The sequence below is a fragment of the Manis javanica genome, chromosome 10 (genome assembly GCF_040802235.1).
Source record: "Manis javanica isolate MJ-LG chromosome 10, MJ_LKY, whole genome shotgun sequence".
NCBI lineage: Eukaryota > Metazoa > Chordata > Mammalia > Pholidota > Manidae > Manis > Manis javanica.
In genome coordinates this window covers 83,112,094-83,129,372 of record NC_133165.1, presented here as the reverse complement: position 1 = coordinate 83,129,372, position 17,279 = coordinate 83,112,094, and the positions used below count along the sequence as shown (strand labels likewise).

Genomic DNA, 17,279 nt, shown 5'->3' with positions numbered 1-17,279 from the left:
TAAATACTGAAAAGATACAGAGCTATGCAATTAATTTAATGAAGAAACTAAGCCCAGTGGAGATAAACATTGTTAAATGAACAGAATATAGGCCAAAATGTGGGTCAGATGGAAAAAAAATTAAACTATCAATGTAATGTAAATCAAAATAAAAATGATAATAAAAATTATTATGAAAAAATATAAAAAAGGAAAAGAAATATGTGTAGAAGATCCAGGAGATATAAAAAAATCAAATGCTTAACTTCTATATTACATTACCAATAAGTAATCTACAATTGAAAATATTATTTAAAAAAATAGTAATGTGTGTTACAAGGGAAATAAACCCTATAACTTAATATACACTGGAAGTCTTGGGACTATGAGTTATGGTGAATGAAGGCTGGAGCAGGAAGCTACTAATTTACATTAAGAGAATTCTAAGATTTTTGATTTTGAATTTTGTGTATGTACACCTTTAATGAAAACAAAATAATAAATGTACAAAAAACGACAACAATAAAACACCATTTTGTAGGACTTGAGAGCCCAAACTGTATATTTATGTCCATGGGATGTAACTTACTTCACAAAAATGTTTTACTAAGAGATTTATTTGAGTGTGAGAAGTCAGGGCATGGAAGTAGATTCACAAGAACAATAAAATCTCTTACAGAAAAATCAATTTTTTTTTGAGAGGGCGTCTCTCATATTTATTGATCAAATGGTTGTTAACAACAATGAAATTCTGTATAGGAGACTTAATGCTCAATGCACAATCATTAATCCACCCCAAGCCTAATTCTCGTCAGTCTCCAATCTTCTGAAGCATAGCGAACAAGTACTTACATGGTGAACGAATTCTTACATAGTGAATAAATTCTTACATGGTGAACAGTACAAGGGCAGTCATCACAGAAACTTTCGGTTTTGATCACGCATTATGAGCTATAAACAATCAGGTCAAATTTGAATATCCGTTTGATTTTCATACTTGATTTATATGTGGATCCCATATTTCTCCCTTTATTATTATTATTATTTTTATTTTTAATAAAATGTTGAAGTGGTAGGTAGATGCAAGATAAAGGTAGAAAACATAGTTTAGTGCTGTAAGAGGGCAAATGTAGATGATCAGGTGTGTGCCTATAGGCTAATATTAATCCAAGCTAGACAAAGGCAGCAAAACATCCACGGATGCAGAAGATTTCTCTCAAAACAGGGGGGGGGGGTGAGGTTCTGAGCCTCACCTCTGTTGATCCCCAATTTCTCACCTGATGGTCCCCCTGCGACTGTGCCTGTCTTAGGTTGTTCCTCCCTTGAGGAATCTTACCCGTCTCTGGCTAACCAGTCATCTTCCGGGGCCATATAGGGAAATGTAAAGTTGGTAAGTGAGAGAGAAGTCATATTGTTTGAAAAGGTTAGCTTTTTACTTCTTTGCAGATTTATGCCCTGTGGCTTCTATGCCCAGCACTTGTCTCGAAGTATCTTTACCACCTGGAGGAATTATGATACTCAGTAAATTCGATATGAGGCACGAATTCTATTTAAGGGTTGTAATTAGGAAGGAAGAAGAAAAGCTATAGAGGTAGCATATGGAGGAAAACATGGGAGGATTGATTATTTCTTTGACATATCTTCTTGTAGAGTACCTTAAGCATGTATAGGTTTTAAACTACTAACTAACTTGTGCTCAGATATTAACATAATAGGAATACGGTGACATAAACAAAGCAAATCTATAATTACCAGCCATCTCCAGTGAAGCCAAGAAAACCATTTAGGCACCCTAGGCATTTGTGAAAATTAGTCTATGATATGATGGATATTGTCCAACTGTACTTGAACAGTCTGAGAGAAATCAGACAAATTAAAGCAACCCATTTCTGGGATCTGTTCACATCCCATATGTTCTTTTAACCGTAGATAGTCTATAGTCATAAGATTTTGGAGTGCTACAACTTGCACCCGTCCCAACTCCTGGTTGAGTTCCAACAGTACAGATCTGGTCAAATTCATTCTCTCACTGTATGCACATGCCAGCCTAGACATCTCCCTCCTCATTCCACTGGCAAGTCCAGGAAATGGTGGGGTGGATGCAGCCACAACCGCAACATCGTCTGGATCGCTGTGGAGGCTTTTTGATGATCATCCCCCTGGCACAAGTCCTCCAGCGAGTGCTGATGCTGGAAGCTCCTCCTCATATCGCATCTTAGTTCATTTTCTGGGTAGCCAAGCTAGGCCTTGATCTTCTGCATAGAAACAAACAGACCCTTTGCCCACACTTTGACATGCCCTCTATACCACTGTGCAGAACTCATTGGAGGTCAGCACACAGGAACTGCTTTTTTTTTTTTTTAATTAAGAGAAAGGAATATTATCAGAAAAGAGTAAATCCATAGCTGATCATCTGACACCCTTTAAGTGATCAACATTAAGGATATTTAAAGCATGTGTTGATCTTTGATTTACCAATAGTTTTATCCTATCAAGGAGTAATCCCCCTTTTCTTTCTTTTTTTTTTTTTTTGTTTAATCTTTAATCTACACTTACATGAAGAATACTATGTTTACTATGCTCTCCCCTATATGAGGTCCTCCCTAAAAACCACATTACGGTTACTGTCCCTCAGCATAGCAAAATGTTGTAGAATCACTACTTGTCCTCTCTGTATTGTACAGCCCACCCTCCCTTTTATCCCTCCCCCCATGCATGCTAATCTTAATCCCCCCCTACTTCTTCACCCCCCTTATCTCTCCATGCCCACCCATCCTCCCCAGTTCCTTTCCCTTTGGTACCTGTTAGTCCATTTTTGGGTTCTGTAATTCCGCTGCTGTTATGTTCCTTCAGTTTTTCCTTTGTTCTTATACTCCTCAGATGAGTGAAATCATTTGGTATTTCTCTTTCTCTGCTTGGCTTATTTCACTGAGCATAATACTCTCCAGCTCCATCCATGTTGCTGCAAATGGTTGGATTTTTGCACTTCTTATGGCTGAGTAGTATTCCATTGTGTATATGTACCACCTCTTCTTTATCCATTCATCTACCGATGGACATTTAGGTTGCTTCCAATTCTTGGCTATCGTAAATAGTGCTGCGATAAACATAGGGGTGCATCTGTCTTTCTCAAACTTGATTGCTGCGTTCTTAGGGTAAATTCCTAGGAGTGGAATTCCTGGGTCAAATGGTAGGTCTGTTTTGAGCATTTTGATGAACCTCCATACAGCTTTCCACAATGGTTGAACTAATTTACATTCCCACGAGCAGTGTAGGAGGGTTCCCCTTTCTCCACAGCCTCGCCAACATTTGTTGTTGTTTGTCTTTTGGATGGCAGCCATCCTTACTGGTGTGAGGTGATACCTCATTGTAGTTTTACTTTGCATTTCTCTGATTATTAGCGATGTGGAGCATCTTTTCATGTGTCTGTTGGCCATCTGTATTTCTTTTTTAGAGAACTGTCTGTTCAGTTACTCTGCCCATTTTTTAATTGGGTTATTTGTTTTTTGTTTGTTGAGGCATGTGAGCTCTTTATATATTCTGGACGTTAAGCCTTTATTGGATCTGTCATTTTCAAATATATTCTCCCATACTGTAGGGTTCTTTTTTGTTCAAATGATGGTGTCTTTTGCTGTACAGAAGGTTTTCAGCTTAATGTAGTCCCACTTGCTCACTTTTGCTGTTATTTTCCTTGCCTGGGGAGGCATGTTCAAGAAGAGGTCACTCATGTTTATGTCTAAGAGGTTTTTGCCTATGTTTTTTCCCAAGACTTTAATGGTTTCATGACTTACATTCAGGTCTTTGATCTATTTTGAGTTTACCTTTGTATATGGGGTTAGACAATGGTCCAGTTTCATTCTTCTACATGTAGCTGTCCAGTTTTGCCAGCACCATGTGTTGAAGAGACTGTCATTTTGCCATTGTATGTCCATGGCTCCTTTATCAAATATTAATTGACCATATATGTTTGGGTTAATGTCTGGTGTCTCTAATCTGTTCCACTGGTCTGTGGCTCTGTTCTTGTGCCAGTACCAAATTGTCTTGATTCCTATGGCTTTGTAGTAGAGCTTGAAGTTGGGGAGTGAGATCCCCCCTACTTTATTCTTCTTTCTCAGGATTGCTTTGGCTATTCGGGGTCTTTGGTGTTTCCATATGAATTTTTGAATTTTGAATTATTTGTTCCAGTTCATTTTGAAGAATGTTGCTGGTAGTTTCATAGGGATTGCATCAAATCTGTATATTGCTTTGGGCAGAATGGCCATTTTGACAATATCAATTCTTCCTAGCCACAAGCATGGGATGAGTTTCCATCTGTTAGTGTCCCCTTTAATTTCTCTTAAGAGTGACTTGTAGTTTTCAGAGTATAACTCTTTCACTTCTTTGATTAGGTTTATTCCTAGGTATTTTAATTTTTTTGATGCAATTGTGAATGGAGTTGTTTTCCTGATTTCTCTTTCTGTTGGTTCATTGTTAGTGTATAGGAAAGCCACAGATTTCTGTGTGTTGATTTTGTATCCTGCAACTTTGCTGTATTCCTATATCAGTTCTAGTAGTTTTGGAGTGGAGTCTTTAGGGGTTTTTATGTACAGTATCATATCATCTGCAAATACTGACAGTTTAACTTCTTCTTTACCAATCTGGATTCCTTGTATTTCTTTGTTTTGTCTGATTGCCATGGCTAGGACCTCCAGTACTATGTTAAATAACAGTGGGAAGAATGGGCATCCCTATCTGGTTCCCGATCTCAGAGGAAAAGCTTTCAGCTTCTCGTTGTTCAATATAATGTTGGCTGTGGGTTTATCGTAGATGACCTTTATTATGTTGAGGTACTTGCCCTCTTTTCCCATTTTGCTGAGAGTTTTTATCATGAATGGATGTTGAACTTTGTCAAATGCTTTTTCAGCATCTATGGAGATGATCTTGTGGTTTTTGTCTTTCTTTTTGTTGATGTGGTGGATGACGTTGATGGACTTTCGAATGTTGTACCATCCTTGCATCCTTGGGATTAATCCCACTTGGTCATGGTGTACGATCCTTTTGATGTATTTTTGAATTCGGTTTGCTAATATTTTGTTGAGTATTTTTTCATCTACGTTCATCAGGGATATTGGTCTGTAGTTTTCTTTTTTGGTGGGGTCTTTGCCTGGTTTTGGTATTAGGGTGATGTTAGCTTCATAGAATGAGTTTGGGAGTATCCCCTCCTCTTCTATTTTTTGGAAAACTTTAAGGAGAATGGGTATTATGTCTTCCCTGTATGTCTGATAAAATTCTGAGGTGAATCCATCTGGCCCAGGGGTTATGTTCTTTGGTAGTTTTTTGATTACTGCTTCAATTTCATTTCTGGTAATTGGTCTGTTTAGATTTTCTGTTTCTTTCTGGGTCTGTCTTGGAAGGTTGTATTTTTCTAGGAAGTTGTCCATTTCTCCTAGGTTTCCAAGCTTATTAGCATATAGGTTTTCATAGTACTCACTAATAATTCCTTGTATTTCTGTGGGGTCCGTCGTGATTTTTCCTTTCTCGTTTCTGATACTGTTGATTTTTTATTGACTCTCTTTTCCTCTTAATAAGTTTGGCTAGAGGCTTATCTATTTTGTTTATTTTCTCGAAGAACCAGCTCTTGGTTTCATTGATTTTTGCTATTGTTTTATTCTTCTTAATTTTATTTATTTCTTCTCTGATCTTTATTATGTCCCTCCTTCTGCTGACTTTAGGCCTCATTTGTTCTTCTTTTTCCAATTTCGATAATTGTGACCATTTATTTTGGGTTGTTCTTCCTTTTTTAAATATGCCTGGATTGCTATATACTTTCCTCTTAAGACTGCTTTTACTGTGTCCCGCAGTAGTTGGGGCTTAGTGTTGTTGTTGTCATTTGTTTCCATATATTCCTGGATCTCCATTTTGATTTGGTCATTGATCCATTGATTATTTAGGAGCATGTTGTTAAGCCTCCATGTGTTTGTGAGCCTTTTTGCTTTCTTTGTACAGTTTATTTCTAGTTTTATGCCTTTGTGGTCTGAAAAGTTAGTTGGTAGGATTTCAATCTTTTGGAATTTACTGAGGCTCTTTTTGTGGCCTAGTATGTGGTCTATTCTGGAGAATGTTCCATGTGCACTTGAGAAGAATGTGTATCCTGTTGCTTTTGTATGTAGAGTGCTGTAGATGTCTATTAGGTTCATCTGTTCTAGTGTGTTGTTCAGTGCCTCTGTGTCCTTGCTTATTTTCTGTCTGGTGGATCTGTCCTTTGGAGTGAGTGGTGTGTTGAAGTCTCCTAGAATGAATGCATTGCATTCTATTTCCTCCTTTAGTTCTGTTAGTATTTGTTTCAGGTATGTTGGTGCTCCTGTATTGGGTTCATATATATTTATAATGGTTATATCCTCTTGTTGGACTGAGCCCTTTATCATTATGTAATGTCCTTCTTTGTCTTTTGTTACTTTCTTTATTTTGAAGTCTGTTTTGTCTGATACCAGAATTGCAACACCCGCTTTCTTCTCTCTGATGTTTGCATGAATTATCTTTTTCCATCCCTTGACTTTAAGTCTGTGCATGTCTTTGGGTTTGAGGTGAGTCTCTTGTTAGCAGCATATGGATGGATCTTGCTTTTTTATCCACTCTATTACTCTGTGTTTTGATTGGTGCATTCAGTCCATTTACATTTAGGGTGATTGTTGAGAGGTATGAACTTATTGCCATTGCAGGCTTTAAATTTGTCGTTACCAAAAGTTCAGGGTTAGCTTCTTTACTATTTTACTGTGTAACTAACTCGCTAGTTGAGCTATTATAAATGTGGTCTGATGATTCTTTATCTCACTCCCTTCTTTTTCTCTTCCTTCCTTCTTCATATGTTGGGTGTTTCGTTCTGTGCTCTTTTTAGGAGTGCTCCCATCTAGAGCAGTCCCTGTAAGATGCCCTGTAGAGGTGGTTTGTGGGAGGCAAATTCCCTCAACTTTTGCTTGTCTGGGAATTGTTTAATCCCTCCTTCATATTTAAATGATATTCGTGCTGGATACAGCAGTCTTGGTTCGAGGCCCTTCTGTTTCATTGCATTAAGTATATCATGCCATTCTCTTCTGGCCTGTAGGGTTTTTGTTGAGAAGTCTGATGATAGCCTGGTGGGTTTTCCTTTTAGGTAACCTTTTTTTTCCCCTCTGGCTGCCTTTAATACTTTGTCCTTGTCTTTGATCTTTGCCATTTTAATTATTATGTGTCTTGGTGTTGCCGTCCTTGCATCCCCTGTCATGGGAGTTCTGTGTACCTCTGTGGTCTGAGAGGCCGTTTCTTCCCCTAGTTTGGGGAAGTTTTCAGCAATTATTTCTTCAAAGACACTTTCTATCCCTTTTTCTCTCTCTTCTTCTTCTGGTGCCCCTATAATGCAGATATTGTTCCATTTCGATTGGTCACTCAGCTCTCTTAGAATTCTTTCATTCCTGGAGATCCTTTTATCTCTCTCTGCATCAGCTTCTCTGCGTTCCTGTTCTCTGTTTTCTAGTCCATTAATGGTCTCTTGCATCTTATCCATTCTGTTTTGAAGTCCTTCCAGAGCTTGTTTTATTTCTGTATTCTCCTTCCTTAGTTCTTGCATATTTCTCTGCAAGTCCATCAGCATGGTTATGACTTTTGTTTTGAATTCTTTTTCAGGAAGACTGGTTAAATCTATCTCCCCAGGCTCATTCTCAGGGGAAGATGTAGCAGATGCCAAAGCTGTCTGGGTTAGTCTTGTCTGGATCATATTTTTTTGCCTTTTCATGTTGATAGGTGCTTTTGCCTGTCAGCTGGGAGGGCCAAACTTTTCACTTGCTACTGGCCTTTCTTTACTGGGACAACTGCGACCCCTTGTGGCTTGTGTTGGGTAATTGTGTATAGACTGGGTCTTTGTGTCTTGCCTAGCCTATATGGAGTAAACTCCCTTTCTGAGGGCAGGGCCTGCCTTAGGCTGCTTCTCTGCTTATGCAGCGCCTGGAGGGGTAATGGATGGGAGGGTTTGTTTGTCTGTTTACCTCCTTGAGGGGTCTCAGAGCTGTTGCCCAGGGGGTTAGTGCACCCGGTTTTCCCTGTAATTTCCAGCCACTGCGCTATGACCTTTGTTGTTTCTGTCCAGCTGTTATGTCCCTGTCCCTTTAAGACTTTCAAAAAGCACTTGCTTTTCTTTGTCACAGGGGCATCAGCTTTGGAACCTGCTCAGACGTCTTGCTGCCCTATTTCCCTCGTTTCCAGCCCTCCACGCATGCACTGTGTCTGCTCTCTGGTGCGGGTGGCTGGGGCTGGGTGTTTAGCAGTCCTGGGCTCCCTCTCCCTCCTGCTGGGAGCTGGGGGGAGGTGTGCTCAGGTTCTGCCAGGCCAGGGCTGGTATCTTACCCCTTTCACCAAGCACTGGGCTCTCGCATGTGTGGATGTAGTCTGGCTGTTGTCCTGTGTCTTCTGGTCTCTCTTTTAGGATTAGTTGTATTTGTTGTATTTTCAAAAATATATATGTTTTTGGGAGGAGATTCCTACTGTCCTACTCACGCCGCCATGTTGGCTCCGCCTCCTTTCTGGTGTATTTTTGAATTAGGCTTGCGAATATTTTTTTGAGTAGTTTTGCATCTATGTTCATCAGGGATATTGGTCTGTAATTGGTCTCTAAATTTATGTAATTGTCTTTGCCTGGTTTTCATATTAGAGTAATGCTGGCCTCACAGAATGGATTTGGACGTATTCCCTCCTCTTCTATTTTTTAGAAAACTTTAAGAACAATAGGTATTAGGTCTTCACTAAATGTTTGATAAAATTCAGTGGTGAAGCCATCTGGTACACGCATTTTGGTCTTAGGCAGTTTTTTGATTACCAGTTCAATTTTGTTGCTGGTAATTGGTGTATTCAGATTCTCTGTTTCTTCCTTGGAAGGTTGTATTTTTCTAGAAATTTGTTCATTTCTTCTAGGTTATTCAGTTTGTTAGCATATAATTTTTCATTGTATTCTCTAATAATTCTTTGTATTTCTGTGGTGTCTGTAGTGATTTTTTCTTTCTCATTTCTGATTCTGTTAATGTGTGTAGACTGTTTTTTTCTTCATAAGTTTGGCTAGGGGTTTATCTATTTCATTTATTTTCTTGAAGAACCAGCTCCTGTTTTCATTGATTCTTTCTATTGCTTTATTCTTCTTGATTTTACTTATTTTTGCTTTAATCTTTATTATGTCCCCCCTTCTACTGACTTTGGGCCTCATTTGTTCTACTTTTTTTAGTTTCATTAATTGTGAGTTTAGACTGCTTATATGGGATTGTTCTTCTTGAGGTATGCCTGTTTTGCAGTATACTTTTCTCTTAGCACAGCCTTAGCTGTTTCCCACAGATTTTGCGGTGTTGAATTATTGTTGTCATTTGTTTCCATATATTGCTTGATCTCTGTGTTTATTCGGTCATTGATCCATTGGTTATTTAGGGGCATGTTTTGAAGCCTCCATGCATTTGTGGGATTTTTCATTTTCTTTGTGTAATTTATTTCTAGTTTCATACCTTTGTGGTCTGAGAAACTGGTTGGTACAATTTCAATCTTTTTTTATTTACTGAGTCTCTTTTTGTGGCCTAGTGTATGATCTATTCTTGAAAATGTTCCATGTGCACTTGAGAAGAATGCATTTTCTGCTGCTTTTGGGTGTAGAGTTCTGTAGTAGTCTGTTAGGTCCATCTTTTCTAGTGTGTTGTTCAGTGCCTCTGTGTCCTTACTTATTTTCTGTCTGGTTGATCTGTCCTTCAGAGTGAGTGGAGTGTTAAAGTTTCCTAGAATGAATGCATTGCATTCTATTCCCCCTTTTAATTCAGTTAGTATTTGCTTCACATATGTAGGTGCTCCTGTGTTGGGAGCATAGATATTTATAATGGTCATATCTTCTTGTTAGATTGACCCCTTTATCATTATGTAATGTCCTTCTTTTTCTCTTGTGACTTTCTTTGTTTTGAAGTCTATTATGTATGGTACAAGTACTGCAACTCCTGCTTTTTTCTCTCTATTAGTTGCATGAAATATCTTTTTCCATCCCTTCACTTTTAGTCTGTGTATGTCTTTGGATTTAAAGTGTGTCTCTTGTATGCAGCATATAGATGGGTCTTGTTTCTTCATCCATTTAGTTACTCTATTTCCTTTTATTGGTGCATTCAGTCCATTTACATTAGGGTGATTATAGATAGGTATGTACTTATTGCCATTGCAGATTTTAGATTCATGGTTACCAAAGGTTTAAGGTTAACTTCCTTACTATCTAAGAGTATAATTTAACTCACTTAATATTCTATTACAAACACAATCTAAAGGTTCTTTTCTTTTTCTCTTCCTTTTTCTTCCTCTTCCATTCTTTGTATATTAGGTATCATATTCTGTACTCTTTTTCTACCCCTTTATTGACTTTGGGGATAGTTAATTGAATTTTGCATTTGCGTAGTGATTAGCTGTTCTTCTTTCTTTACTGTGGTTTTATTTCCTCTGGTGACAACTATCAAACCTTAGGAAAACTTCCATCTATTGCAGTCACTCCAAAATAGACTGTAGAGATGGTTTTTGGGAGGTAAGTTCTATCAGCTTTTGCTTTTCTGAAAATTGTTTAATCTCTCCTTCAAATTTAAATGATAATCTTGCCAGATAAAATAACCTTGGTTTCAGGCCCTTCTGCTTCATTTCATTAAATACATCATGCCCCTCCTTGCTGGCCTGTAAGGTTTCTGCTGAGAAGTTTGATAAAAGCCTGGTGGGCTTTCCTTTGTATATGATATGTGATTTTACTTCTCTCTCTGACTGCTTTTAATAGTCTGTCCTTATCCTTGATCTTTGCCATTTTAATTACTATATGTATTGGTGTTGTCTTCCTTGGGTCCCTTGTGTTGGGAGATCTGTGGATCTCCATGGCCTGAGAGACTATCTCCTTCCCCAGATTGGGGAAGTTTTCATCAATTACCTCCTCAAAGACACTTTCTATCCCTTTCTCTCTTCTTCTGGTAACTGTATACTGTGAGTATTGTTCAATTAGATTGGTCACACAGTTCTCTCAATATTCTTTCATTCTTAGAGGTCCTTTTTTCTCTCTGTGTCTCAGCTTCTTTCTATTCCTCTTCTCTAGTTTCTATTTTATTTATCATCTCCTCCACCATATCCAATCTGCTTTTAATTCCCTCTACTGTGCTCTTCAGTGATTGGATCTCCAACCAGAATTCATTCCTGAGATCTTGAATATCTTTCTATACCTCAACTAGCATGTTAATGATTTTTATTTTTATCTCCCTTTCAGAAAGAGTCATGAGGTCCATGTCATCTTTCTCAGGAGTTGTATTAATTTTACTCTGAACCAGGTTCCTTTGGTGTTTCATATTTGTATATGGACCCTCTAGTGCCCAGAAGCTCTACTCTGGAGCTGCTCAGCTCCTGAAGCAATGTCAGGGGTCGCAGGGGAGTGGTATTGATGCCTTGGGGGAGGAAAGAGCTGTTTCCTGCTTCTCAGCAGCTATAAATGTCTCCACTGCCTGAAGCAGTGGGCTGAGCACCCTGGTATATGCCTCTATGCCTTGTGTTTGCAGTTGCTGTAGACAGATCTTCCCTCTGGCTGGCCTAATGCCAGGGTAGGGTTTCTCGGTTTGCAAGCGAGGTCGGGCTGGCCAGGAGAAAGGCACAGTAGGCTACCTATCATGGAGGGGGGCCCTGGAGCTGTGTAGCCAGCCAGGGAGCTGGAGCACCTGGAAATTTGAAAGCTCCTAACCTTCTGGGCAGAGTGCACCCAGACAATTTTGTCTACGTGTCCTTTCTCCTGGGCAGTAAGATCTGTGCAATCCTTACCCCTTCAGCAGCCCTCCTGCTAAGGGCTTCCTTGTTAGGAAGTCTCTCAGACCACCCACCCTTCCTTTGTCCCAGAGCAGCCAGATATGGTTTCCTGCTTTCCACAAGTGGCAGGAATCTCAGTTTCTCCAGGAATTCTGCTGTGTTAGCTTTTCAATCCCGCAATCACAAGAGTATTATGAAAGCACCACAAAATGTAGGTTTGTGTTCCCAGAGCAGATCTCCAGCATTAGGTATTCAGCAGTCCCAGGCCTACACTCCCTCCCCATCCCGTTTCTCTTCCTCCAGCTGGTGAGCTGGGGTGGGAGAAGGGTTTTGGTCCTACCAGGCCAACTTTGGTACATTACCCTGTTCCGTGAGGTCTGCTCTTTTCTCCAGGTGTATGCAGTCTGGCACAGTCCTCCTGCCTGGTGCTCTTTCAGGATTAGTTGTTTAATTATATTTTAATATTACATGTGGTTTTAGAAGAAAACCTCCGTCTCACCTCTCACGCCACTATCTTTGATCCTTTCCTCCTTATCCTTAATGTTTTTCATATTTATTATTCTATGTCTTGGTGTTTCCTTCCTGGGGTTCCTTTTGTTAGGTGCTCTTTGTACTTTGATGACCTGAGTGGCTATTTCCTTCCCTAGATTGGGGAAGTTTTCAACAGTTATTTCCTCAAAAAGACTTTCTATCTCTTTGTTTCTCTCTTCTCCTTTTGATACCCCTGTTGTGTGAATATTGTTTCATTTGGATTAGTCACACAGCTCTCTTAGCATTCTTTCATTCCTAGAAATTCTTTTTTCTCTCTGTTTCTCACCTTTGTTGTTCTCCAGTTCTCTAATTTCCATCTCATCTCATTAATTGTCTCCTCTACTTGCAGTAGTCTATTATTCATTTCTTCCATTTTTCATTTCATTTCAGTTATATTCTCCAGTTCTGAGTGGCTCTATTGCAGTTCTTGCATCTCTTATTGATGTCCTCCCTGAGATCTTCAATAATTTTCTACTGAACAGTGAGCATATTTATAACTTTTACTTTGAAATCTTTATCAAGAAGTTTGGTTATCTCTGTTTCATTTAACACTCTTTCTGGTGTCTTATCCTATAATTTTGTTTGGGACAAGTTCCTCTGCCTCTTCATTTTATCATGGTTTCTGTGTTTCTTCCTTTGTATCTGATGGATCTGCTATGCTTCCTGGTGTAGAAAGAAATGACTGTATGAAGAAGGCATCTTGTGGTACCTAGAAGCTTAGGACTCTTTCCTCTCCAATTCCTGGTTCTCCTTTGCTATGGAGCCTCAGTTGCTGTTTGTAGGCAATGGGTGGAGCTGCCTTTCTGTCTGCTGCCAGTGGTCTTAGTCTGCTGTGACAAGCAGTTTGCCTCTGTGATCAGAGCAGGGCCATTGTGTGTGGGGCCACCCTCTGCCTGTGCTGCAGTGATAGCGGAGCTATAGGGTTAATGGGATGGGCAGGGCAGTTGTGTGAGTCTAGCACAGGGTAGGGCACAGTGAGGTGTGGAGAGGCAGGGTGCACTGCAGCAGTAAGTCACATGGGCACCCCTCAGTAGTGTGAAATGCACAGCAGTGCACTTGGATGCCCCCAGGGAGGAAAAAGTTCTCAGAGCTGTCTCCCACAGGAGCCTCCCTAATTGGGCCAAGACAAGGCTGAGAAAGCTAGGAGAGCCTCCCTTTGTCTGGCATAAACATCTGACACTGCTACTGGGCTGAGTGGGCTGCTGCTATGATGTGCAGGGAGCTGCCTCAGGCCTACACTGCCAGTGAGGGGGATGGAGAACCTGGGGCTCCCTAGAGTGCCCAACCTGTTGGACTGAGGGAGAGCTAGGGTGGTATGTCAACCTGCACTTCCTCCTGTGGAGGGAGCGCTGTCCAACCCTCACCCTTCTGGCACCCCTCCCACTGCTGGCAAGTCCCTCAAACTGCTACCTCTGCTGTGGCACTCAGAAGGACTGGTGGAGCATGCCTGTCCTCTACAAGTGGCTGGAGTCTAAGCCCCCAGAATGTTCCAACTGTCCCTGGTATTCAGCCTTGCTAATTGACAGAACCCAATGCAATGTGTCCTTGTGCTCTCAGAGCAGATCTCCAGCTGTGTAGAGTTCCTGGGCACCTATCCCCTCCCTACTCTGCTCCTCTTCCTCACTCAAGTGGGCTGGGGTGGGGAAGGGCTTTGGTCCTGCTCAATTTCAGCTCTGCCACTTTATTTTCTGGGTGGTCTTCTCTTCTTTACCAGGTGTAGGTGGTCTATTCTGCAGTCTTCAGGTCATTTTCAGGATTAGTTGTATTTGCTGTAGTTGCTTCCTCTGTATGCGTGTGGGAGGAGGTTTCCTCCTTGCTTTCCTGTTCTGCTGTCTTTTTTTCTCAAATTCTTTATTGTTTAGACCTACACCTCACGATCTTTTACAAGTGTCTACAGAATAAACTTAGAGCTTTTGCTATAAGTTACAGCCACCTCTTATATCCTCTGAACTTCACCATTTCAAGATTCAACCCAGATGCTTTCCAGATGCCAAATAATTGCGTCCTTGTGCCTAAGGGCATTTCCAAAAGTGAGCTACAGTTAGTAGCACAGTAGGGGTTTAGGATTAGTACTCCCTAGGACCAACTCTCAATCAACAATTCATGAGAACAGGTGATACAAAGACCAGAAGGCAATAAATATTATGATTTTTTTTAAGTCAGGGAAAAATCTGCATTTATAACATATACATATGTATATATATATGTCTTATATAACATATTTATAATGATATGTTTATATAAACATATTTACATAACATTTACAACATATATATGTGTATATATGCTACTCCTGAAGTCTAACCTGCAGTCACACCCATTCTTTTGCTCCTGTGCCCTGCCAGGCATGGTGGTTCTCATCTCTCCTGTGAGGATAATCTCCACTTCCGTGTTCTGCATCTTATCCCCTTCTGCTTCCTGAGAGTGCTCTCTTTTAGCATCCTCAGTTTCCTTCTTTCCTTGTTGGTTTCATCCCAATAGCACTCAAACATACTCTGTCCTCTGCTGCCTTAAAGAAATATTCTCTGACCTCTTGTCCTTCTATGTCCTCCCAGGTCTTTTTCTCTTTAGTAGTTGAGCTTCTTGAAATCACTGTTTATTCATTGTTTCCACATTCTCACCTTCTGTTCACTTTCTAATTCACTGCAGTAAAGCTTTCACTCCTGACACTGCTTTTACCAAAGCTACTAGTGACTTACATGATTGTGATCCAAGGGGCCAATTTTCAGTCTTAATCATAGTTTATCTCTCTATAACATATGATTTGGTTTTATATTATTTCTCCCACAAGATTAACTTTTAGTGGCATTTTATTTTTCCTGGCACAATGATGGGCTATTATTGTCTGTCTTCACCTGCCTGCATAAATTTTCCATCTTGAAGCCTCATCCAAATAACTTAGTTGTACTTCTATTAGGATTTGAGTCTATGGTAATAATATTAAGATAATATCAAAAGTTTTTCCCTTATGGAAGTGTGGTTCTTCATTATTCAAGGGATTAAAAATAATATCATTAGCTAATATATATTGGAGTCTATAAGGTAAATCATATTCAAACCAATACAGTGAGAGTAAGAAGAGTAAATGTTACGCAGGGAGAAGTTCCTCTAAAACTTAATTCAGATGAAAAAAGCAAAAAAAAAAAAGGAGAATAAGAGCAAAAGAATAATCTTATTTTGTATAAAGAATGAGGATACCTCACTGGATTTACAAGTTAGATAAATATTTTGATAGTTTAAATAGTTAGAGTGTGTTATACTGTACACCACTCAGAAGTATTTATTGACAGTTGATTTTTAAAAGCAGCATGATTATTAAGCTATGTAGAGAGCAGAGTAATTAAGGGAGCATACACAACTTAAGAACTTAAATTCTAACAGTGTACATTTGATACTACAAATGCACTAACCGTTCCCTATTAAAGTGGTGTGAAACATGCTTACCAAATCCTGTTACCCTTGGAGAAGGAAAATTGAATAGTGTCCAGGACAGGACATAGGAGATGCTCTTTAACTTTTTTGATTGAATATTGCTGATTGAATGAATTATAAACGATTTAATAGTTCCCTTTTGCTTAAGCACATTGAAAAATGTAGAACAGATCCAACTGTTTCCTTGTTGTTATCTTACAAACATTTTCATGACAATATATATTTGTAACGGGATCATAAAACCTTAGGTAACCTCTCTGTACAGAGGTGTAAGTTTCATCTACTATGGCTGGTTTAGACCGTTCGTCTGAGGGGGTTCCTTTGTGTTATCCTTAGAAAGGCTTCCTTTACTTCCTTGTTCCTCAAGGTGTAGATGACGGGATTGAGAGCAGGTGTGACCACCGTGTACATGAGTGCAGTTGCTTTGTCTGTTTCTGGGGTGTGTGCACTCTTAGGCTGGAGATAAGTGAACAAGGCAGTGCCGTAGAACAGAGAAACCACCAGGACGTGAGAAGAACAAGTGGAGAGAGCTTTGCGTCTGCCAGCTGCTGAAGGGATTCTCAAGATGGTCACGAGAATTCGAATGTAGGAACACAGAATGAGCAAGCAGGGACTCATAATAAAGAGCACAGAGACAGAAAACATGACAATCTCATTGTGGGAGGTATCAACACAAGCCAGTTTCACTACAGGCATGATGTCGCAAAAAAAGTGCTGGATCTTTCCTGCTCCACAGAAGGGCAGAGTGAAGATCCAGGTGGTCTGGGCTGACTCCACCACCACTCCGGTGGTCCAGGATGCTGCAGCCAGTTTCCAGCACACACTAGGGCCCATCAGGAGAGTATAATGCAGTGGGTAGCAGATAGCTACAAAGCGGTCATAAGCCATGGCTGCCAGCAGGCAGCATTCTGTCAGTCCCAAGATGGTAAATACATACATCTGAGCTGCACACCCTCCCACACTTATGGTCTTGGTCTCCACCAACAGGTGCACCAGCATCTGAGGCACCACACTGGTGATATAGCACATCTCCAGAAGGGAGAGGTTAACCAGGAAGAAATACATAGGGGTGTGCAGGGAAGGGGTGACCCGGATCAGGGAGATGATGGTGAGGTTTCCTCCCACAGTAAACAAGTAAATGATTAGGAACACAGTGAAGAGCACAGGCTGTAACTCTGCTAGAGAGGAAAAAGCCACAAATGTGAATTTGGTGCAGAGAGACTGGTTTCCACTCATTACAGGCTCAGAGCCAGACATCTGTGGAGACAGCAGAGAGGGCAGGGAAGGCCTCAGGGAATCCCTTCACCTGCAGAGGTGTCAATCAGACCTCAGAGAAGAAGCTTTCCTAGCGTCAGTGGTCTGACTGACCACCTAGACATTCATATTCCTTTTGCTAAATCTTTGTAAATAACTGCCCATTTAAAATGGGTGCAAAATTACTTCCTCATTTTTATTTCTAGATCTTAAACAATTTTCACAGAAATTTAGCGCAAACAATAGCTTAAAATTACATAATCTTTTAAAAAATTTTTTATGTTATCAGTATCCTAATC

At 40.0% G+C, this 17,279-nt stretch overlaps 1 protein-coding gene across 1 annotated transcript; it reads right to left on the bottom strand.

Annotated features, from left to right (window-relative positions):
* Positions 1–16,020: 16,020 nt before the first annotated feature.
* Positions 16,021–16,983, bottom strand: LOC118970206 (olfactory receptor 10C1-like). The gene has a single exon (XM_037006188.2). The coding sequence runs from the start codon at positions 16,981–16,983 to the stop codon at positions 16,021–16,023; it is 963 nt and encodes a 320-aa protein (XP_036862083.1).
* Between the last annotated feature and the right edge of the window lie 296 nt (positions 16,984–17,279).

Bases quoted from the DNA above. Each gene is read 5' to 3' on its own strand.
- LOC118970206 (XM_037006188.2), bottom strand. From the start codon at position 16,983: ATGTCTGGCTCTGAGCCTGTAATGAGTGGAAACCAGTCTCTCTGCACC.